Below are 22,617 nucleotides of genomic sequence, written 5' to 3' on the forward strand. Positions count from 1 at the left end.
CAGAAATCTTAGGTGATTTTACATTATGGTTTAAAATGCTTTGAGTCAACAGTTATTATCAGCTGAACTGAATTTTCCATTTGAAGCAGGAAACAAGTTTACCAGTCCAGCCAGTATTCACTACACACTTACTAATAAGTTCCCTGTCATGACAAGTAATCCAGAGACCACAATGAAAAGACAATGCTTAAAAGAAAGTGATGGCAAAAGGCCTCAAAACCATTTTAAACAGCATAAAACTCAAACTCTAGCCAGATGTGGTTAAATGACAAAAATTAGTCATGTTACTGATCCCGCACCACAGTTTCTCCTGTGACTAATCCGGTATTATATTCAGTCTTCTCTCAGCTGCTCCCTGTATGGGTCGCCAGATCAAATCACCTGCCTCCATCTCACCCTATCCCAGCATCCTCCCCGGTCACATCAATACTCTGCATGTCCTCCTGCAGCTGCATCTGCATCTTCATCATCTCCCTCTCAGCCTTGCCTCTCTGACTTTGAGCTGTCCCTCTGTCTCCAAACCAAACAGCAGGTCTTGCTGTCTGTTGCTTTGGATAGCTCAGGCTCACGTAATTCAATCTCATTTTTTATCATCCACATGTTCAATTTGGCCACAATGTTACGGATGCCCTTCCTAACACAATCCTCCCCCCTTTATTTGGGCCTGGGACTAACGCTAGGAGTGTCTCGGTGGCTTGTGGCCCCCTTGTAGCTGGGTTTGGTTATTGTATACAATACTATTTCCAATTTTGACCAAATACAAATTGACAGTTAATATTTAAGGCGTAAGCAACATTTTCCTGAAAGATCGGCTTTGAATGCAGTTTAAAACTTTAGTTTACATCAGCAGCTTAAAGGAGCAGAAGGCAAATCTGAGGGTTGGTGTGTAAGTTAAGAGAGGAAACTTTGTCAAAACTGTAAGCAGTTCAGATAGCTGAGATCTATAATGAGCCAAAGTCTAAAATGTTTCCAGTCAAATGTAATCATTTAGTCTCTAACGGTGTGTTTTAGCTGAATGGGCTTTACGTCACTTCGCATCTCTCACAACACAGCTTAACTCTTGGATGCACAACCTACCAATACCTACACTCTTCCACGAGTGGGGTCAAAAATGACCCCAAATAGAAACAATACATTTTGCTATAAACTTGGTTGTTATTCTTGAAAATCTTTAAAACAAAGAGTTGTAACATTCTCATATTTGAGGTATTCCTCATAAAACATGTTTGTGACATGAGGCCCTTTGCATTTTTATTTATTTTTTCATTAATTTTAAGAAATTGCAGTTTTTGTATCACTTGTATCACTTTTGTATGCTTGCTCCGCATATACTGCAGAAGCTGGGCCTTCCCTCTGAAAGGCACAAGTTGTTCATCCACTGTAACACAATCACTGAGGATGAATTTCTGCCTGCATTTGACCAGGAACAGGTCCCATATGTAGCGGAAAGCTGCCATGTGGTTTGTTTTCAGTCGGTAGGCTCTGGTCCTCTTGTCATCAAAGTGCAAGAAACGGCAAATATCTTTAAATCTTTGAATTGACATAGTGGCCTTGTACAATGGGTTATGCAGAGGACTCCCAAAAAGCACACCAACTTGTACAGCCCAGTTCTTCTCACTTCCTGCAAAAATGGTCAATCAAATGAAGGCCAGGAGCTTAAGTTTGATTACATTTTTCCACTCTTTTCCCCTGTCTGTGGCTACTCTTCATGCCTCCATGTTTGTGCATGTCAGCACCTCTTCTATTATATTATCAGACATGAACATCTCCCAGAGTGGGGTAGTGATACAAAAACTGCATTTTTTTTAAATTAATGAAAAAATAAATAAAAATGCAAATGGCCTCATATTACAAACATATTTTATGAGGAATACCTGGAATATGAATATATTACAACTTTGCATTTTAAAGATTTTGAAGAAAAACAACCCGTGGGGTCATTTTTGACCCCACGTGTGCATCTAAGGGTTAAGAGAGACAAACACTGGATAAACACATACATACTGTGTCACAATGACCTCATGAAGTCCTCCTTGTCTGATCTAGTTTTTCTTAGCACGCACACATTCCTCCGAAAGGACTAAAGAATGTGCTGACTGTGAAACACAAAAACCAGTCAGCGCACTTGTGCCTGATATTCTTAATGATTTGAAAGTACACAAATGAACACGCATAAGCATGCTGAGGATGAAAAAATGCAAAATATTCCAAAATATCCTGGATGGGAGATGGTTAATTCAGCAGCTGAATCCATCGGCAATGTATTTCAGTCATCTGAAACAAAACTTTAAAGTTAAACTAAGCAAAGAAAAAATTCTTTTGTGTGTGTACTGGATTAAAAATAAAAACTAGACAGTTGATCTGAGAATTGCAAGGTCTGACTTTGGGGGTGAATTTACTGCAGCGTCTGCTCCTGGCATTAAAACATCTGAATGCCAGAGACCTGAACTGCCTTCACAGAAGTTCTCACACTTGATAATCATATTGCAGTGCATTTGATCAGCAGCACCAGGCCGATACCCTCTCGGGTCCTATGGACGCGGTGACCGTGTACTCAGTTTTCCAGTTAGTCTCTACAAACACTAAAAGAAACATGATCAGTGCTAATCAGCAAAGAGATCAACTCCTTTATTAGTAATAAATGCCTGACTGTTATAGTTACAGTACATTTCCCTTTTAAGACAGAAAGCAAACAATAATCAACAAACATAATCAAGGCCTCATTCTTCTCATGTGTTCAATGCTCCCTTTCATCATTAGGATCTTTATAATGTCCGACACCTTTTCATTCAACAGGTCATATTACTTAACTTCCGTCTTCATTATCCTGTCTCTCAAGGATACAGCTCGTCATAACTGTCATTTTCAATTTTGTATTCAATTGAAGTCCATTTGGAACCTCACAATAAGTCGAGAAGTGAAGTAATGATGCCCACTTTTTAACTTTTGTACTCTAAAGAGATCATTTCCAGTTGTTATTAAAATGTCATTCCATGCGTCTTAAATAGGAGCACTGACATGAGTCAAATCAGCTTCAGTCATGGTTTCAAACAGTAAGACCAGGATAACACTGCTGATTTGTGACGGTCTCCATTCTCACAAATGTAAAAACGGTGCTACATTTTCTACAGCATCATTTTTTCCATATTACATTAAAAGATCAAACCTTTGAAGTCAGTGGAGAATGCCCATAAAAATACATACGCTCGCTACAAACACATCATGTGGCTGTCAAAAAACAAATAAGATTTTTACTTCTGCCCTGTTTCGCCTGCTTACACCTCGAACATTAAAGGTTTGGTAACGTGAAACAGCTGGTTACAGAGCAGCTACAAAATGAAAAACACTCCTACATGAGGGGAATAACTGATTTTTTTATGTTAGTGTGTTACAATGTGATGTTCTGCTGGTAAACCGTAGGTCCTAGTACACAAATATACTCCTAAAAAAATGGCTAAAGATACATAAACAAAAAAAGCTTTCCAGATGCCTGGAGCTTCTGATCGAGAATGTGGAGGATGTGTCGGAGCTGTTCCAATCCAACGAGGCTCGTCTCTGCAGCCCACTGCTGACCAAGATCCAACAGCTCAGAGGGCTCCTGTTCACGCCTCACTGTGTTTTTCTGGCATAGGTTTAGCCCACTCAGTATTCAGTCTATAATGTTGTAGTTAAACAGTGTATGACTGAAGTATTTTATTTTGAATTTAATTTTTATTTTACTCAGTACATGGCAAAAGTTTGGAGCCACCCCTTGTTTCTTCATATTTTGCTATGAAATTTTGAAACAGGTACAGCGATTGTTTCAAACATACATGGAAAAACAGCATATAAGGCAAAAACTGAGTTTGTATGTTTAGCACATTTATCCTTTAGCATAGTCTGAACTCTGAGCAGCTCTCTGTCATCTCTGTGAGGATCTTCAGGAACAGTTCTTCAGGCTTCTTGGATGTTTCTGCCTCTGGATGATCATACACTGCTTCAGTAATACTGAGCTTCGGGCTCTGAGGAGGCCCATCAGTGACTGATAGTATTCCAAGGTATGCTTTCACTGCGCTGGCAGTGTGTTTGGGATCATTGTCATGCTGAAAAATGAAGATGCTGCCAATCAGATGCTGTCCAGATGTTACTGCATGGTGGATCAAACTCTGATGGTGCTTTTCTGTGTTCATAAATCATCAGTTTTAACAAAAGTCTCCAACACCACTGACAGAAATGCACCCCAAAGCATGACATCCAGGTCATTGTAGTTTAAGGAGCTTGGAAAGAAAAGAGTCTGGACTTGTTTAAGTTTCCTTGAAGACGTTTCATCACTCATCCGAGAAGCTTATTTAGTTCTAAGAGCAATTGGTGGGGAGTCCCAGATTTTAAGCCCTATATGAGTGTCACCACAATAAATTGCTCTTAGAACTGAAGAAGCTTCTCGGATGAGAGGTGAAACGTCTTCAAGGAAACTTAAAGAAGTCCAGACACTTTTCTTTCCAAGCTTCTTAGACTACGATGACCTGGATGACTGAGAACCTTCACAGACATGATGGAGCACCATCTCGCTGGTGTACCGCTGTACATATTGACAAAATAATGAACTAAACTTTCAATTATTTCATGTTTTTTTTAAGGACATGACTTTCAGATACTGTTCATCGGCAGCAGGTAAGACTTCTTCTTCTGTCCACTTTGCACAGACTTTTAAGGAGACACTGCACATCGTGCTAAAATATGCCAGGATTTTTTGGCTAATAGCTGTTTGGGAATCATCTTGTTGGTGCAAAAAATGTTTTATGTCTAATTATCATCATCTTTGATACTTTTCATAGATTCAGGTAGGGCTGCCACGATTACGTCGACTATCAAAATCGTCGAGGACTAATTTAATAGTCAACGCGTCGTTTGAAGCTTTGTAAGATCCCAAAAGACGCAGGAATAAGTAGTAGGATTTAAGACTGTAATAACGGACTGAAACAGAAGATGGCAGCACTGCATGTACAAGGATGCCAGCTGCCATTAAACCCCGAAGAAGAAAAAACTGTGTCCCAGAATTCATAGCGCGGCCCATCGCGGCCTTGCTCAGTTTCCAACAATGGCGGCAGCTAGTTAGTTTTAATATTACTCTTATTATTCTTTCTAGGTCACAAAATAAACGTTTAACATATTTTCAGGCGAGAATGTAGCTGTATAAACCTCAAATATCTGCTCAGTTTATCAAGACACCACATATTTTCAAAAGCGCCCCGACGTTTTCGGAGACGTCACCCACCAGCTCGATAGCTAGCCGGGGTTCAAGGCTCACTAGAGCCGGTGAGAACACCGGACTCCTCGCAAATCGTTTTCAAACCCACCGCCATCTTTCGCTACTCAGGTTAAACATGATATATAAGTCACTTAGATAACTTAAAAATGTTATTGTTTGGCTTTTTTCAGTATTTTATTTATTCCTGAGTAAATCGGTTTGGCTGAGATTAAAATTATAGTTTTAACACAGCTGAATAAACCTCAAGCAGACAACTGATTATCAGAAGTGTGAGATGCTCGAGAATATACTCCGGTGTCCTGTTATATTTTAGATAGCAAGGACCAGACAGCTGAGTTTATTAAACTCCACTGAAACAATCTGCAAATTTCATTTAAATTCAATAAACTATCATCTTGTCTTTATTTTGTAGTTAGCACATACCTCAAACACTTAAAGCTGTAAGCTAATGATAGTTATATAAGAGCAGATGCATGCTGGTTCATTCCCTGAGTTAGGAACCTTTTCATGCTTGAATCATTCACATTCCTCTGGAAATGCTCAGGTACAAGGACTGGATCAAAAGTGAGTGAATAAGCAGCTTTCTGAAAGCCTCGAGAACTTAAAGATTATAAGAAAGTCTGGCTCCTTGGAAGGAAAATATAAAGGAATGAAGGGTGGCTCAAGACTTTTGCATAGTCCTGTATAATGTCATGTTCACAATTAACTAATACAAGGACACTTAACACAGTTGGGTAAAGACCTAACAATATGGAGAAACTCTTTGGAGAGAGTCTGTGTAATCTATTATTGGAATGAGGGATGTTCAAGCATGTTCAAGTTATTCAGGAAAGATGCTGTCGTATTTCTGTTTGATGGCCAGAGCACGAGCAGCTGGACATGTCATCAACGGGAGACGAGGGGGTCCCAGATCCAAGCCCGACAGCTCGTTCATCAACTGTTTGTTTACTCCCACATCAAAACCTGTCAGCAACAACAGCACATTATAAAATGCAGAAAAAAAAGACACCATTAGAGGATTACTACGTCAGTGCAAAGCTATCACTCACCAAGTTTGATGGCAAAACTCAGAAGCTCCTGAATCTTGAACTGCTCGTGGAAATCAGATTAAAGATGTACAGATGTGAGCAAAGTGGTACAAATGATCAAGGACACACAGCAGCGGTAGAGAGATCAGCAGTACCTGTATCGTCCTGGCTTGGACGAGGTCGCCGGTCTCGAACGCTGATATGAGCTTGTTGACGTGACATCCTACGTAATTATATGTGCTGCGTGCAGAGAAATAAAACTACTGAGCATAGAGAAGGAATAAAGACAGAGCATTGTGCAAATGAAAAGTCACACACACACACACACACACACACACACCTGCCAACTGCTCCATGGACTCCCATTACCAAAGCTCCTAGAAGTTGCTATTTTTAAAACAAATTACATTTTTTAGGATAGTTCCACGGCTAAGGTTAAAGTGACAACAGGCTACAAAAAGAGGAAAGACTGACCTCGTCCACGCCATAGAGGACTGACCAGTGAGGCGGACTGTAACTGATACACTGGCCCAAGTCCATCAGGTCACTCCCAGTGAACTTGACGCCTCTAAAGGAAGGGATGACCTTCTCAATACCTTCTATTAGTTCTCTCACTTTCACTGAAGAAATAAAACAAACAGGAAAAAAAAACAAACCACACATTATAAAAGACATATGAAATTTAAATACTTAGAAATGTCCAAATCTCAGACTGCCTCACCGTTAACACCAGTGACTGATGGGACATGATAATAATAGAAGGGCAGAGTTGGAGCAGCTGAAGCCACTTCCTGGAGAAAGGTCCTCAAAACATCTGAAGCGGGGTGACAAGAAAAGAGATGCAGAGGTTTTTGTTTAGGCTCACATGTTGTCATGTATGAAATGTGTTATTAATGCTGCAATATGCATGTCTAAAAACATCACACACCTGCACTGCTGGGCTTGAAGAAGGACGGAGCAATGACTGCTATACCATCGGCCTCAATCTGTGCTGCATGGTGAGCCTGGAAGAAGGACAATGAAAGATAGGAAATGAATGGATTATCAATTATCTAAAAAAAAATAAAATAAAAAAAAAAAAAAAAAAAAAAAGGAAAAGAAAGAAAAACCTAATTAGATATTAATAACAAGGCAAATTATTAACTATGACATTTGGATATTCTGAATAGATTTCTAATCACCACAATAAACACCATTGCCTGATAACATCTCTGACTGGTCACGTGATGTGTGACATCATGTGCGACATCATGTGCTCTGGAGACTTTACACCAGGCCTCACAGTCTGCTCTCTCCTCTCCTCCTGATTGGCTGTTTTTTCCTCTTTGACACACTCGCTCAGACTTACTGTGCACTCAGGCCTTGCATGCACGCTCATGTGCTGACAGACACACACATAAGTTTGATTTGTTGACTTCTTTGTCAGACTCTTTTAAGCAGGGTTGTGACACAATGAACGGACCTCTAACCCGCACCAAACAACATGCTGTTCTTTAACTGACACATGACTGTCACACAGGACGTCATGTGCCAGATTATTCGCTGACTGGGACCAGATATTTCCTGGACTCAGCCCCCTGCAACACAGTGACTGCCTCACATTTCAATAGCTTTACCATTTAAACTGAACACATTTAATATAAAGTAATATAGAAACAGTGTTTTATTTTTACTGCGGGCACATGTGGTGCCTGAACACACTGCTAATATTAAATCTGACTTATCTAATGGCCATGTTGTGTACACCTCAGGTTAAGGCGAGGCTAAGCCTGTGATACTGCCTGACTAGGTCAATGTGGCGGAAACTCCACTTTAACCCTGTGTTACTAAATTTAAACATATTTTCACACAGGAGCTCGACAGAAAATGGAATCATGACGTAACTCACCAGTTCTTGGGTGTCTTTAAGACTCAGGCAGCCAACATGAACAATCACCTGATCCATCCTGTGGAGAGGAGAACATTTCCTCAATATCTATTTTTTAACTGTATACTTAACACTTTAAAGCCCATGGTGACTCTAGGGAATAGCTACAATGTGCATGTGCTTGTTTTTTTGCGTAATTTGGGGGTTTTTTGAGTAAAAATCTAATTGCCTGCAATGACTCACTTGCCCTTTGCTTTTCGACACCACTCCTCAGCCAGGAGCTTCCTCTCTTCCACACTGAGAGACATGCTCTCGCCCGTGGTGCCATTCACTGCAAGCAAAGAAACGTCTGTCCAAGTTCCACATCACTGAAACTTAAATCTCAAGATTCTCAGTCTTAAAAACCAAACAAGATCAAAAAGCATGTCAATAAATAGACATAAAAGGATGGCGTAGCCTATAATAGTCTAGCACAGCCCACTTGCCACCACTTCAGCAAAGGATAGAAAAACTGTAAGAAATGAAGGAAACCGCCACTGCGAACCAGTCATCGTGGAACTTGCGCCACAGACTGCTAACTGTGCGATAATTCACAGCACAAAACTATTTCAAGTCTAGAAAGCAGTGGTGCAGACAATGATGGGGAAATTAAATAGAGCTGGAAGAGCATAAAAACACAATGAGGTACAAAGATCAGCACAAACATCCTCTGCTGACTAAGCACTCACAGAAAGTAGTGTGGAAATGAGACGTTAACACAGGAGAAGCTCAGGCTGAGCTATAGTGATTCAAAGGGCTTTTGGTGAAGTGGAAAATGAAGCGGTAAGCATTCCAGAGTCACGCCTGGCTCACGGGGAGAGCTGTGCAGAGGAAAGGGCAGGATCTTGACATTATCTAAACATTTCTCCATGTATGTGCCACCAAAAGAGCCGCAGATAACAGCCGGCACTCGAGACGTGGGAATCTACTTCAGCTTGAGCAGAAATTTCAAGGATGAGTGTCTGAACTGAAGAAGAATGCTTAAACTGCAAATAACAAGCGTAAAGACCAATGTGCCCTTTTCCCAGGAATATTATTACACGAGGAAGCAATGGTCTTCATTAACAGCAGCATTAAAAAGGCACCCTGTGGAGGTTGGTTTCCTGGAGGAACAACGGTGCAATAACTGCCTCACGGCACCTGGTTTTTAGTGTTTTGTGGACTGGACACAGCAGGAAAACTGCAGAATAATCCCACCAATCAGATTACACAAAGAAATATTCAAAGGTTGAGACTGAGTGGGGTTTCTTTGCATGTTTCATTCTTTTCTCTGGGCTAGTTTGCCTCCAGCCACACGTCACTGCAAGTTCAACAAAAACATTGCATTCATAATCCAGAGTTGATTTTTGCGGTAACTCTTTGTTTTCTCTGTTTATCTGTGGACATTTCACACCAAAGGTATGCATTAGCTGGGACTAATTTTGAATACACCGTCCCAGCAGTTGCAGGAGACCAGTGTGTTGCATCCTTGCATGGATATGATAGATGTGATATACAATATTTCATAAAGGCAATAATTCGAGTAAAAATTGATGCAAAGTTTCTAAAGAGCTGGATATTATACTCAGAAGGAATCATTAGTTAAATGCTTACATGGGATTTTTATAAGAAGTCAATAATGTTTTATTGAGTTGTGCAATTCAGCTAACTTGCTATGGTTTTATCCAACTCTGACTACATATAAAACCATACTTTAGATTATTTTTAACACCAGGGAAGAGGGTTAATGTGATTAACAAAGGAGCAACATATCTACCACAGTAAAACAACAGTATGTCTACAAATCAGCGGATGAATCATGCAATATTAGAGTTGATTCAGGTGGGGATACAGAAAAAACACAAATATAAAAAGAAAGAATCCACAGGTAAACTTACCAAACACGTTATTTACACCTTGCTTCTCTTTCAAGTAGTCAATATAAGGTCCAATCACTGATAGGTTGATTTCACTGTTTTGGGAGAATGTGAAAAATATAGACCTACACATGTGGCAAATAACAATACCTGACAACAGGTGTGTAAGATGCCCGTCCCTGCGCCTCCCCAGTTTCAATACATCTCACACACTTTTACTGAACAGACACACGGGAGGAAAGAGGCTTCAGATCTCCTTACCCTTGACTGGTGATCGGAGTGAATGTGGCTGCAACAAGTCCTGTGAGCTTTTTGTCGGCGGCAGGAGCCATGATAGACATCATGTTCTGGCATAGAGAGGCACACTGGAGTGAAACAAAAGAAACACCGCAAAACAAACAGGCGAGCAACAAACTTTATAATACATCACAGAGCGCAGGGGCACGGTGTGTAAACAGAAGATGGGTTGTAAACTGATATACTATGAAAAGGAAATTATGGAGCATCAAAAGCAGCTCCAAAGACGATCTCCAGCTTACCTGCACGGTCTTTCCTTCTGGGAGCCGCTGGCACAGGTTCCAGTTTTAAGGGAAGTGGATCTCTGGTTATAACTTGTTTTCTTGGACAAGGATTTGCTGAAATGCTCGTCACGTGAACATCAAACAACTAAACGTCAAGTGACATCGCAAAGATTCATGGGAAATGTAGTTAGTTTGGGGGGGGGGGGGGGGGGAATTGGATAACAAGTAAATATGAACTTTATCCGCTTTTATATTAAAATATTTCAAATTAAATACCTTCCTCACCTTCACGCACACACATATCAGACTGTTTTTTTAATGTATTGATAGGACTGAATTTACTCAGCATTCATGGTGCATTCAATTTCCATCAGGATATTTTTTAATTGTAGCGCTACCAGCGCGTACAGAAAAGTAGTAAAAAGTTAGAATAGATTTTGTATGTGGCCATACAGTTACGGGACAGTCACATAAGTGAAATATCTAGTTTTACAGGCGGGGAGCAATAACGCTGTGCAATACAAGCAAAAGTTACTAATAGTAAACAAAGAAAACATAATGAAAGCAGGAATTCACATAAAATGACAGATATTTGGCTGAATTTGTTTCGTCTGCGGTACTGATAATTATTAGAATATTATTGTGTTTTTTGCCTTAGATTAAACGCCGTGATTGCAAATTTAATCGCTGTGATTGTACTTTTTCCGAGCTTTCATGAACGACACAGGAGTGAAAATTTATTTTTTGTTCCTCATTTTTGACTGTCAGGTAGCTCTTCCGCCTCGTTGTGTAACCGTCATGCTACCGGAGGTGTAATGTGTGTAACTCCCATACAAACATCATCAGTATGCCTATGTGTTTTCTGCCAGGCTGGTTACTGACTCGGAGTTACATTAAATCCCAACCGATAGCTCTTTAACTGCATCTCTGAGCCTGACAGAAAGTGCTGCAGGACAAATAAAACCTACGACCACAACGCCTGCTCTTCCAGGAAGCGGATGTTGTTGACGTTTTCATCGTAACAGCATCCGGTTTTTTGACGGCAGCTAGCTTGGGGAAACACAGCCGTACGGCGAAATTATCAACTTAATCGCAAAAAACACGGAGAAGATACCCAGGAAAGGCCCGCCGTTCAGCGATGGAGAGGTGTTTTTTCGACCCATCTCGTATTCCCGGGTCGCCCGTTGTCACCTGCCCGGCTAGTTAGCGCCGCTCAGCTAATTAGAGACCGACAAGTGCTCGGCTTCTTCTGAGTAGCAGACGATAGAGAGCTGTCAAGAGGAGGAAATCATTAACTCTCCTGTAGTAAGCTTTTCATCTAACAGGCCGGGCGATAGCCGGAAGTGTTGCCTTAACTCTTGGTTTAATTTGTTCCAGGCTGTTTGAGGACAGGAGTTATAAACACAGATAAGGCAAGGACTGTTAACTCGGAACAGTCTGGTTTGGCTCACGTTGAGTTATAAAGATCACCGGGAACCGTTATAACGTAAAAAAGAGAAGCTTTCCCAACATTCCCCACTGGTGTGTTAGGCGAAAACATCTGGAAAACAGCGGTTTGGTTTCCAGCTGGATTGGTTTTGGCACGGCGTGGTTTCGTCTTAATGGGGTTTTAAATGTAACGTCAGGGTTTTCCATGACAACGTGTCACACATCCTGTGTAGAATCAGCCCAGGTGAGAACCTGGGAACGTAAACAGGTGTGACACGTACAGGGACCCGTTCCCAAGAGGTGGCGCACATTTCCACTACAACCAGTCGCTGGCACATACTGTCAGCTAGGCTTAAATATCTGGTTACTTGAACTCATTCCTGCTGAGATATTTACCTGTAGTTTCAGCTGTGGACGCACATTTTACCTAGCCACTCCTTGGGGTCTACACCGATAGAGTGGAAGTAGCCAAAACTAACTCTTCGTGCTGTTTTTGAGCATTGCTCATTAGACATTACCTCACAGGGAAAGCTAAAAAAAAAAAAAGAATGATTGGGATGGCATAAGTTAGTTTGTCAGGGTGGTCTCAAAGATTAGATAGTGTACTTTTAGGTTTGTATGCATTTAGCTGTAATCTTCCCAGCACACCGCAATGCCACTAGTACTGTTATTATTGATGCTGTTTGGAGCATTATGTAGCCCTGGACAGGCCATGTCCCGGGAGGAGAAGCAGAGATTGAAGTAAGTTGAAGAAAAAACACTCGTGCTTTTTCTCATCTGAGCAGATGTTATACCTGCTGACTTCTGTCCGTTCTGCTTTTGTTTAAGGAACCAAGTGGTTGAGATGTTTGATCATGCATATCAGAACTATATGGTGAGTAAACAGAAGAGCTGAGTGAAGTTCATTATTTATTTGTTCAAATCTGCGAACAAACAGTCCAGTCAACAGCATCAGCACTTTGTCTAAAGTGTGTTTGTGTGTTTCCCAGGACCATGCGTACCCAGCTGATGAGCTGATGCCTCTAACGTGCAGAGGACGAGTCCGTGGGCTCGAGCCCAGTCGTGGAGACATAGATGATGCACTTGGCAAGTGAGTAGCAGGCTGCCTTTGTTATGACCACAGCAGTCCGAGGCGATTTACTTACCTTACTGCTTTGGAGCTCGTCAGGAAGTTTTGTCTGTTTGTGTCACTCTTGATAAACTGCTACGATTTCCCCCTGAAAGGTTTTCGCTGACTCTCATCGATACTCTGGACACTTTGGTGGTGAGTAGGCTTTGTTTGCTTCTGATGTTTATTTGTTTAATGAAAAATAATAAATGAATAAGAATCGCAGGCTGTGTAGAACAGATGATTCCATATGCTGTTTTGCTTAACAATTAAATCTGAGCACTGTGTCTAGAGTCCTTAATACTAAATATAAATTCCCTGTTAGGTATTTCTGGGATTATTTTTCTTTCCAGTGCATTTCATTTGATATTTAAACTATGTGTAATTGAGCCCAGTTTCACAGTCATCCGTTTCTGGCTTGCAGCTTTTAAATAAGACGACAGAGTTTGAAGACGCAGTGAGGCGAGTCCTGTCAGACGTGCGGCTGGACAACGACATCGTCGTGTCCGTCTTTGAGACCAACATTCGAGTCCTCGGGTGAGATTGGATTAAATTGTCTTCAGATAGTTAAAGTCAACAAATACAAGCCCGTGCACTGTCCCACATTTTAAAATGATAGGATTGCGTTGTACTAAATTCGCTGTATGTGGATGTTGTGTGTGCGTGCGTCTGATCAGAGGTCTGCTGGGAGGACACTCCATGGCCGTGATGTTGAAAGAAGGAGGTCAGCACATGCAGTGGTACCAGGATGAGCTCCTACACATGGCCAAAGACCTGGGGCTTCGACTGCTGCCCGCATTCAACACCAGCAGCGGCCTGCCTTATCCCAGGGTGAGACAGAAACACTTGGGTGGAATTACAGACTGTATGTAAGCTGATGTAGGCTTGACCCCTGCAGGTCGTAGAAGTGCAGGTATGCAGGGTCTCCCTAATTGAGGCAGTGTCCTGCTTCCTGCCTCTGGGCAGTTACATTTTTGTTTAACTTACATGCTGCATATATCCTGTTGAGCTGTGGTTGATCTGGGTAGGTTGGCTGTTTTTCTGCCTGGCAACAGATTGTGGGGGGGGGGGGCTTATATAAGCAGGGTATGGATCCTTAGATGAATTCCTCAGGACAACGCCATGAGTACCTTGTACTGACTGAATTCCTTCTTGCAAGAATAAAGCCAAAAGCCAACTCTAGCAGTGTTACTTCTTTTATTAAATGCACAGAAGGCTTCCAAATGTAGTTTTTAAAAAAAGGGGTGTTATTGATGTTCTGCGGCTTGGAGGATAGCAGCAGCTCGCTTGTTGTTCAGTAAGAAGAGTGCAGGTCATATGTGACGCAGTCATAGAGGCGATCCACGTTTGTGCGATGGAAAAAAATAGAAGACTTGCAGAATCTTTAGTAAAGATGTTTTGTTTTATGTGTATTACAAAATAAATGTTTGAGTTTATTCACATACCGCAAACAGTTACCTGCGTTTGCTCGGGGCATTCTTTCACTTCACGGCTTCATGTTTCCATTTTCTGCTTCGCTGCTCCGCTCGCAGCTGTCACCGCTCGCAGCTGTCACCGCTCCCCGATGCAGAAGTTCTCTCGGCCGACTTGTTTTCAAATCCTCTCGCAAGATCAAACGCGTCTCTCAAAGCAGAGTTTTAATGTTTTTCTTTTCCTTTCCGATTGACAGGTGAACCTGAAACATGGGGTCAGGGGGCCCGAGACGAGGACGGGCACGGAAACGGACACCTGCACAGCGTGCGCGGGAACCATCATCCTGGAGTTTGCCGCTTTAAGCCGTTTCACTGGGGACCCTGTGTTTGAGGTAACACGTGGCCGGTCGTATGATCACGTGGTGCAGCGGGGACATTAGCACTCAGCAAAGCATCATGAGCAACACATTTCAGCAGTAATTTAAAATCGGCTCATCTTTTTCCATCATCCGTTTTCCCTCTGCTGATCTAGTTCAGATTGAGCTGTTAGTCTTTTTAACATTTGCAGTCACTTACACACCACATGTCTCTGTTTTAGTTGTATCACCTCACCGTTTCTGCACCCTGCACTTGATGGCTGTCTGAGAGCTCTTATTGTGTCTCAAGCAGCCACACCCAACATGCAGTTTAAGTTTCATTTGAGATCAGTTTGCAGATCCTTGCCTTTATGAAACCACCTTGTTATGTAATGATATGTAAATATTATAATGCCACGTAGTGTCTCATATTTACAGGTGAGATGTCGTTCTGTTTTTTCTTGTTTAACATGTACTTTTTTAACAGTGCCCGTATCTTAATGATGATACACCGTAACCACCTGTGTTTTACCCTCCGCCTGGGGCTGCACATATTTAGAGTAACTGAGTAAACTCAGCTCAGTCACCTCTTTTTGAGAACAAAAACATCTTCCCAGTTCCCTTTTTGCTGTTACACAAGTGCACGCAGACTTGAAATTGCTGCTTGTCATCATTTCTGTTCAATTCTGCGCTGATGTTAATCAGGAAGCACCTGATGGTGTTTCTGTTTCATTAGTTTGCCCTGCAGATTTTTGACCTCACATAAAGTCAAGTAATTTAAAATGCCAAGTCTCGTTTCCTTTAACTATTCCAGTAAGCACAACGCCATGTTGTCATTCAGCTAAATATGCCTTTATTTATCCTCTGCACGTGTCATTTTCCTTTTTTAAAAAGCCGCTTGTGGAAATATAATAAAACGAGTCACATCAGGAAATATTTGCTCTGTGTTTAGTTTTTTTTTTTAAATCAGCGTTATTCTGATTACAGGTATTTTTCTTTGGCTTTCTCTGTGCTCCACACTGTTTTTGTTCCTGGCAGCAGTAAACTGCTGAATAAGCACAGAGTCAGTTTCTGTAATCCTTCAATGAGTGCAGAGCTGCTGCAGATGGATTTTTCCTGGTTAATCGATAAAGCACCCTTCCCCTATCACAGGCCCATGCCCGGAGAGCTCTGGACTTTCTTTGGGAGAAGAGGCAGAGAAACAGCAATCTGGTGGGAACCACTATCAACATCCACTCTGGAGAGTGGGTCCGAAGAGGTGAGAGAGCATGTACAGGGAGGACTTGTGACTGAGGAAGAGAGAGAAAGACTGGGGCAGTATTTGTTATTGAAGGAAGGAAATAGGAAAAGGGATTTGAAGTACGGTAGGATCTTGTGGGTGAACTAGAACTCTTGTGTGTCCTCTGACTCCTCTTGTCTTATAAAGTGATGATTTTGTGTGTTCCAGACAGCGGAGTCGGAGCGGGAATTGATTCGTATTACGAATACCTGCTAAAGGCCTACGTCCTCTTGGGAGATGACCTGTTTCTGGAACGGTTCAATATTGTAAGCACGCACACACACAGACACACACTTTGCTGGAGTAATCTGATGCTTCACTGTGTGAATAATAGCATTTGTCACAATGGCATCTCCCTTATGAAGCAGCGTTACAGATTTAAGATTGCTCGCTTGAGCCGAGTCCTTGATCACAAAGGTCGCTGTTCGTGTGACGCTCCTAGAACATTTTGTTACCCAAGAAGAATAGTTTGAACTTTTTTATACATGACAGATTTCTGTATTTATCTTTTCTCTTCTCACTGACGGGACTGGAAACATGCACACACCTGCCAAGTCACACCAAACCGGCTCACAGTTTACAGTTAATAAGTAATAAAACAAAATATAGTCTGTTCTGTTTATCTTAACGGTTGTGTCTTCTTTGCGTGTCCCATTTAGCACTACGCATCTATCATGAAGTACATTAGCCAGCCTCCTCTGCTGCTGGACGTCCACATCCACAAACCTCTGCTTCCTGCTCGCACCTGGATGGACTCTCTGCTGGCCTTCTTCCCAGGGCTGCAGGTCAGATTAGATCACGTGAACTCGAACCATTTGCTGGTCGTTTAGCATTTCAGTAACACGACTAACATTTCTTATGTCCCAGGTGCTGAAGGGAGATATCCGGCCTGCCATCGAGACTCATGAGATGTTGTACCAAGTTACCAAAAAACACAACTTCCTGCCAGAGGTAGTCTGTCACTGTTGGCTTCATCTTCTCAGTGAAATTTAACCACTCGGTCAGATAACCTCATGTGACTTGTGCTGCCAACTAAAACAGTTTGAAACGAACAAGCTTGCATTTATTGCTACACTGCTGCATTTTCCCTTCATCTGTCTGTTCTATTTACGCTGCTTAGCACGATTGCGCTGACCCCTTTGTCCTTCTCCGGTTGTCCTCAGGCCTTCACTACTGATTTCAGGGTACACTGGGCCCAACATCCCCTGAGGCCTGAATTTGCAGAGAGCACCTATTTCCTTTACAAGGTAATTTATCAAGTAGTGTGACATAATGCAGGCATTCTCATTTCACAGTGCGGGATTAATATCATGCAGTAGTTTATGCTAAGCCTGCTTTTTCTACTATGTTTCTGACACATCTCAAGGTGCATGAGAATTTATCTAGTTTGTCAGAAATGCTGGAATAATTAAGCACCCTTCAACATACAGATCACTGATATGTGTTTATAGATATGTAGTCTCATTAAAAATCACTGATGTGCTCTCCTTGTGTTGTGATCACACTCCTGCCCTCTCGTTCTTCCAGGCCACAGGAGACCCTTACTACCTGGAGGCAGGTCGCACCATTATGGACAACCTCAATCGCTTTGCTCGTGTTCCCTGCGGCTTTGCAGCAATGAAGGATGTACGGACAGGCAGCCACGAGGATCGGTGGGAACGATAGACTCCTTATTTGAATGACGATTGTGAAACCAGGCACTGTGTTTAGATATGCTTACACCACATTAGATTTGCATACAGGACATAATGCATGGACAAAACAAAATGTTATCACATTCGATGGTGTGCCATCATTTAATCTTTGGATGGGGATTGTGGCAAAAGCATTTTATAAACTACACTGGGAGAAGATAGGAATCTGGGGAGGGTGTCTCCGATTGCTGAATCAAACATGTGCATCCATGTCGCTGTGCAGTAAGGAAACTTCTTTGCAGTTCCCAGAAATTAAAGAATTTATTTGGTCTTTTTTTCCCCAGAATGGACTCGTTCTTCCTCGCTGAGATGTTTAAGTATCTGTTCCTGCTGTTTGCTGAACCGCACGACATACCGTTTGACGTGGAGGACTACGTCTTCACGACTGAGGCACACCTGCTGCCCCTGTCTCTCTCCATGGCCCCTCACTCCTCGCCTGCTCCCTCAAATCGAACGGTGACGAAAACGATTCCACTGTAACAAAACTTTTAGAAAGTGATGAAAGCATGGACACCTTTTGATTTAAACGTCTGGTTCCTGATGTTTCAGTCAGATGAGGAGCTGGACGACTCAAATTTTGACTGGACTTGTCCCAATACGCACCTCCTGTTTCCTGACCCTGCCTTCCCTCGCATCCTGAGAGAACCGATCCGTAGTGCCGTTGATAAGAGCTGCCCGCGCCCTGCCCCTTACAGGTATGCATGCTAAACAGGTTAAACCTGGCTGCCAGTAATGATCTGTTTTCTATAGTCGCTCACCTCTTCTGTCTTTCATTTTCTCTGCTTCTTCCCATGCCTCCTCTCAGGGAACCTGGTATGGGCCGTCCTCCCCTCAGGGCTCAGGACTTCATGGCAAACAACCCTGAACATCTGGAGCTGCTGAGGAGGATGGGAGTCAGTCTCATCCACCTAAAGGATGGCAGGGTTCAGCTGGTCCAGCATGCTACACAGGTCAACAAACACAGTATCCATAGCTGACATAAGTGGGTTTACTGCTGCTTCTAAGCTGTTTCGCTCTGATCATTAGAATCAGAATAACCAGGTTTAAGAAGCTCATTACGAACCGCTCTGACCACACAGTCAGTCTCTGGAAGCAATGGGGGAAAAATATCTTTTAAAATCTGAAAATATTTCTTTATAATTTATAAGTAATAAATGCAGAAGAGCATGTGCGCATACAAGATATCCGACATTTTGGGCCAGATGACTTTCACAGGTCCTTACACCCTTTAAACGCTCTCTCCCGCTCTGTCGCCCGCAGGCGGTGAGCGCAGTGGCAGCGGAGGACGGCGTGCGGTTCATGCAGGAGATGATGGAGCTGTCCAGTCAGCAGCAGAAAGAGCAGCTGCCTCCGAGAGCCATTCAAATCGTCTCACATCCATTCTTTGGCAGGGTGGTGCTGACCGCCGGCCCGGCACAGTTTGGCACGGATCTGTCCAAAAGTTCCACAGGGGTGAGTGGGCTCGCCAAGCTTCGGGGTTACAAGTGGTCACTGAAGGGTCCTTCTGTTGTTTTTTTTGTAAGCGAGGCGCTCACGTTTCCTCTTCAGGGTCACAGATGGAGAGACGAGTGCTTGCTCGCAGAGCTCTGAGATACGTGCTGTTAGTGTCTTTCTGTAACTTCGCCTCTTTTCCGCCTCGTCTGTGCAGGTGCGGGGCTTTGTCACTGTAGCTGAGCCCTACAGCGGCTGCAGTGAGATCGTTAACGCCGAGTACATCCAGGGTCACATCGCTCTGCTCCAGAGGGGTCAGTGCATGTTTGCAGAGAAGGCCCGGCACATCCAGAAGGCTGGCGCCATTGGAGGCATAGTCATTGGTGAGCGCGAGCAGCAGATGACTGCTCAGTGACTAGATTAGCGCTCGACAACCTAATTATCTCAAAGACAGCCAGCCCAGTATTTTCTGCTCACAGCATCGTGATTAAACAGCAAAGCAACACTTTTCTGACCAGATTCCCGAACAATAAGTTCTTTTTATGTTTCATATAGAAAAACGAGCAGCTGTTTTAAAAAAACAAAAAACCCCATATCATTGCAGACGATAACGAGGGCAGCAGCAGCGACACAGCTCCACTCTTTCAGATGGCGGGGGATGGCCGCAGCACCGATGACATCACCTTGCCTCTCCTCTTCCTGTTCCACAAGGAAGGCAACATCCTGCTGGAGGCGCTGAAGGAGTACAGAGAGGTGGAGGTGCTGCTGAGCGACAAAGCCAGAGACAGAGGTGTGACACTCTCCCTAATGGTTCCTCTTTGTTCCTCTCCACTCGCTTCGTGAGACTCATCACGTCAGTGTGCTTATTTATGCCTCCGCTGACTGAGCATTAACGTGGCTTCATAAAATAAAGATGGGGTGCAGGGATTCGGGCGTTATTTGAAGTCTCAGAGCTTGCGGCTTATTCCAAAACCACCCACTTGTTGTGGTTATAATGGGAAATGGGGGAGGTTTGCATCCTTATCGCTCTTTCCCTCCTTTTCTCTGTGCTGTGTAACGGTGCCTTTCTCTCTTCTCTGTCCTGCTTTCTTCTCTTTCTTGCAAACTCTGTCCTTTTTGATGAGCAGCGGCCATATTCAAAGGTAAACCTCTTCCTGGAAGCCTGATTGAGGGCAGTAAGTATGCGCTTTTTTTCCCCTCTCTTCTTTAATCTCTGTTTTTCCTCTTTGTAGTAATGCTTGACGGTCGTCATCATGTGCAGTCTGGCTCGTTGCCTCAGGTTTCTGTTTCTGACTTTCACAAAGAAGCTTGGTGCAATCACAGAAATGTGTCATTTGCTATTTCCTCCCTCGAAGAGTTTAAGTCATAGCAGCTTTTTCTGTCTTTGGTCATCATAGGTTTCACAGGAAGCCACACAACCACACTTATCTGCTTTTACTTTGATATAAACAGCTGTAAAAACAAATCTTTTTAACGAATCCTGAACAGTTTAAAGAGAGGCCGTTATTATGAGAATGACTTCCAGTTGCACATCTGCACCGTAGGAGCGGTTGGGTCTGAGCATCTGCTGTGCACTCTGCAGACCCTGGATCTCAGATCCTTTGATTAATGGCGAGTCTGTGCAACCACAGAGCCACTGTGACACCATAATGACCAGATCGCCTGCACCCATCTGCACCTGAATCATGCAAGCCTCTGGGTTAGCGGCAGTCCTAAACGGGCGCACTCGTTCCTTAACTCGCTCACAATCTGCAGCTGAAAAGCGGCTGCATTTTTAGAAGAGGTAACAGACTGAAAACGCTTTATCGCTGACCAGATCTGTGTCAAATTCACACTGCATCCGTCTGCCAGGTTCGTTTTCGCAGCCGACTCTCAGTTTAGTTGTGGAGCTATGTGAGGAAGGTTTTATCTTCTGGGAAACATGACTCACATTCAGCATCATGCTGTTTTAGTTGTCAGCCTCTTGATGAAAACGGTTCTATTTTTTGACTGAGAATGGTTACCAGGAGGCATCTATAGATTGCAGAGGAGGGAGGGGAGGAGTGTTTGTGTGTAAAGCTGTTTCATCTCACGCCCCTGCTTCCTTTTCAGGTGCAGATGTGCAAGAAAGGGAGGAGGACTGCTTGACTGAGGCAACGACTCCCACCTCACACGAACCTATAGGCCAGTCGCAGATGAGCACGGTGGAGCTAGACGAGAGTGCTCCGGAGGAAGTCAGTCCAGTGGATGAAGATACTAGTCCTGCAGAGGAAGTTAGTGCACCAAAAGAGGAAGTCAAACCTGCAGAGGCGGAGCCGGCTGTGGCTCAGCCTCAAGAGGACAGAAACTTGGAGAAGGAGGAGAAGCCCGAGGAAGACACGGACTCAAGCAGCCAGTCGGTTGACGAACTGCTGGCTGATTGGCGAGAAGACTTGGAGGCCTTCAAGCAGATGGAAAAGGATGAGCTCTGACAGACGTTAGGTGCGTTCTGCCCTGTGACTGGTCTGATCCCGCCACGGGGAGCGACCGCGAGGAAGTGCATCTTCACGTGTCACCGGCCTCAGTCTTATGAATCGAAAGGAAGCTGGGGATGATGTATTCTCTTGCCCTCGTCAAATGGTATCGCGTGCCAAGGCGACCCACGTACTGTCTCTGGGCCATAAGGGAGTTGTTTTTAGGTTCTTACACTTTCTGTTTTGTCTGAGCAGATTCTATCTGATGGATTATGACCATGACATGGACCACACTGTTTCTAACTTTGTCTCACTTTCCACTTCACATTACTTCACTGTTGTTCTCTCTATGCATTTCTGACCACTTTAACTCAGTGGCTTTCTCACAAATTAACCCACTGACCAATCAGTTTTATTTAAACGTGTTCATAGGTTTACTTGTTTGGTGGTCTCGGGCCTTATTGTATGTACACGTTGATCACAGTTGATGAGGATTGGTGATGGATAAGCTGCGGGATCTCAGCACCGAGCTTGATATTGCTGAAGGCTTTACTAAGTCGCGTGTCGGTGTAAATATGTATGTTGACTGAAATTACTACAGGGCTGTTTGCTCAGGTTCTGGTTCACACCACAACAGCCTCTGGACCATGTAGGGTGAAGCAGACACACCCTCAGCAGCACGACGGGATGGATAACGGCGCCACGGGGGGGCGCTGTGGGATCTGCAGAAATAAACCAATAAGTTGACAGGGTGAGAATAAATAAAAACGAATGAGAGGAACTTGCTGTCTGAACACAGAGTGCTTGATTTAATAATAAAAAAAAGAAAGTCAAACAGAAGGTTTAACAATGTCGCTTTCCTGTTTTACTGCACCGACTGTTCTAATGTGATTAAAATGTTCCATTATTTTTATCTTG

At 43.2% G+C, this 22,617-nt stretch overlaps 2 protein-coding genes across 4 annotated transcripts; one reads left to right on the forward strand and one right to left on the reverse strand.

The window, feature by feature from the left end:
* Positions 1–2,604: 2,604 nt before the first annotated feature.
* npl (N-acetylneuraminate pyruvate lyase (dihydrodipicolinate synthase)) lies at positions 2,605–10,726 on the reverse strand. Of its 2 annotated transcripts, none has more exons than XM_084922536.1 (12): positions 10,578–10,726; positions 10,300–10,385; positions 10,060–10,133; positions 8,387–8,474; positions 8,165–8,222; positions 7,205–7,280; positions 6,998–7,090; positions 6,751–6,896; positions 6,617–6,663; positions 6,432–6,516; positions 6,298–6,337; positions 2,605–6,211 (listed from the first exon to the last, which is right to left on the reverse strand). In XM_084922536.1, exons 2-12 carry the CDS (start codon positions 10,380–10,382, stop codon positions 6,069–6,071), a joined length of 933 nt encoding a protein of 310 aa, XP_084778662.1. In that variant the 5' UTR covers positions 10,383–10,385; positions 10,578–10,726; the 3' UTR covers positions 2,605–6,068. The 2 variants fall into 2 exon arrangements, with proteins under 2 accessions (XP_084778662.1, XP_084778660.1); XM_084922534.1 differs by having other exon boundaries at positions 10,300–10,403.
* Positions 10,727–11,462: 736 nt separating this feature from the next.
* On the forward strand, positions 11,463–22,539 carry edem3 (ER degradation enhancer, mannosidase alpha-like 3). Of its 2 annotated transcripts, XM_084922530.1 has the most exons (21): positions 11,463–12,728; positions 12,816–12,861; positions 12,977–13,077; positions 13,212–13,251; positions 13,520–13,632; positions 13,773–13,926; positions 14,765–14,899; positions 16,016–16,121; positions 16,311–16,408; positions 16,802–16,927; positions 17,010–17,093; positions 17,306–17,389; positions 17,670–17,794; positions 18,121–18,292; positions 18,386–18,531; positions 18,642–18,786; positions 19,097–19,288; positions 19,485–19,650; positions 19,872–20,057; positions 20,395–20,442; positions 21,359–22,539. In XM_084922530.1, exons 1-21 carry the CDS (start codon positions 12,640–12,642, stop codon positions 21,715–21,717), a joined length of 2,715 nt encoding a protein of 904 aa, XP_084778656.1. In that variant the 5' UTR covers positions 11,463–12,639; the 3' UTR covers positions 21,718–22,539. The 2 variants fall into 2 exon arrangements, with proteins under 2 accessions (XP_084778656.1, XP_084778657.1); XM_084922531.1 differs by lacking the exon at positions 20,395–20,442 and having other exon boundaries at positions 11,465–12,728.
* Positions 22,540–22,617: the final 78 nt, after the last annotated feature.

Source organism: Perissodus microlepis, chromosome 23 (genome assembly GCF_051167445.1).
Source record: "Perissodus microlepis isolate ML-2025 ecotype Zambia chromosome 23, ASM5116744v1, whole genome shotgun sequence".
Lineage (NCBI taxonomy): Eukaryota > Metazoa > Chordata > Actinopteri > Cichliformes > Cichlidae > Perissodus > Perissodus microlepis.

What these genes read in the sequence shown, in the direction of transcription:
- npl (XM_084922536.1), bottom strand. Translation starts at nt 10,382, where the DNA reads ATGATGTCTATCATGGCTCCTGCCGCCGACAAAAAGCTCACAGGACTT. An exon ending in TGTCGAAAAGCAAAGGGCAA is followed by an intron (nt 8,223 to 8,386) that starts GTGAGTCATTGC and finishes TCCTCTCCACAG; the next exon opens with GATGGATCAGGTGATTGTTC. An exon ending in TCCAAGCCAGGACGATACAG is followed by an intron (nt 6,338 to 6,431) that starts GTACTGCTGATC and finishes TTCCACGAGCAG; the next exon opens with TTCAAGATTCAGGAGCTTCT.
- edem3 (XM_084922530.1), top strand. Translation starts at nt 12,640, where the DNA reads ATGCCACTAGTACTGTTATTATTGATGCTGTTTGGAGCATTATGTAGC. An exon ending in ATGCATATCAGAACTATATG is followed by an intron (nt 12,862 to 12,976) that starts GTGAGTAAACAG and finishes TGTGTTTCCCAG; the next exon opens with GACCATGCGTACCCAGCTGA. An exon ending in TGGAAGCCTGATTGAGGGCA is followed by an intron (nt 20,443 to 21,358) that starts GTAAGTATGCGC and finishes CTTCCTTTTCAG; the next exon opens with GTGCAGATGTGCAAGAAAGG.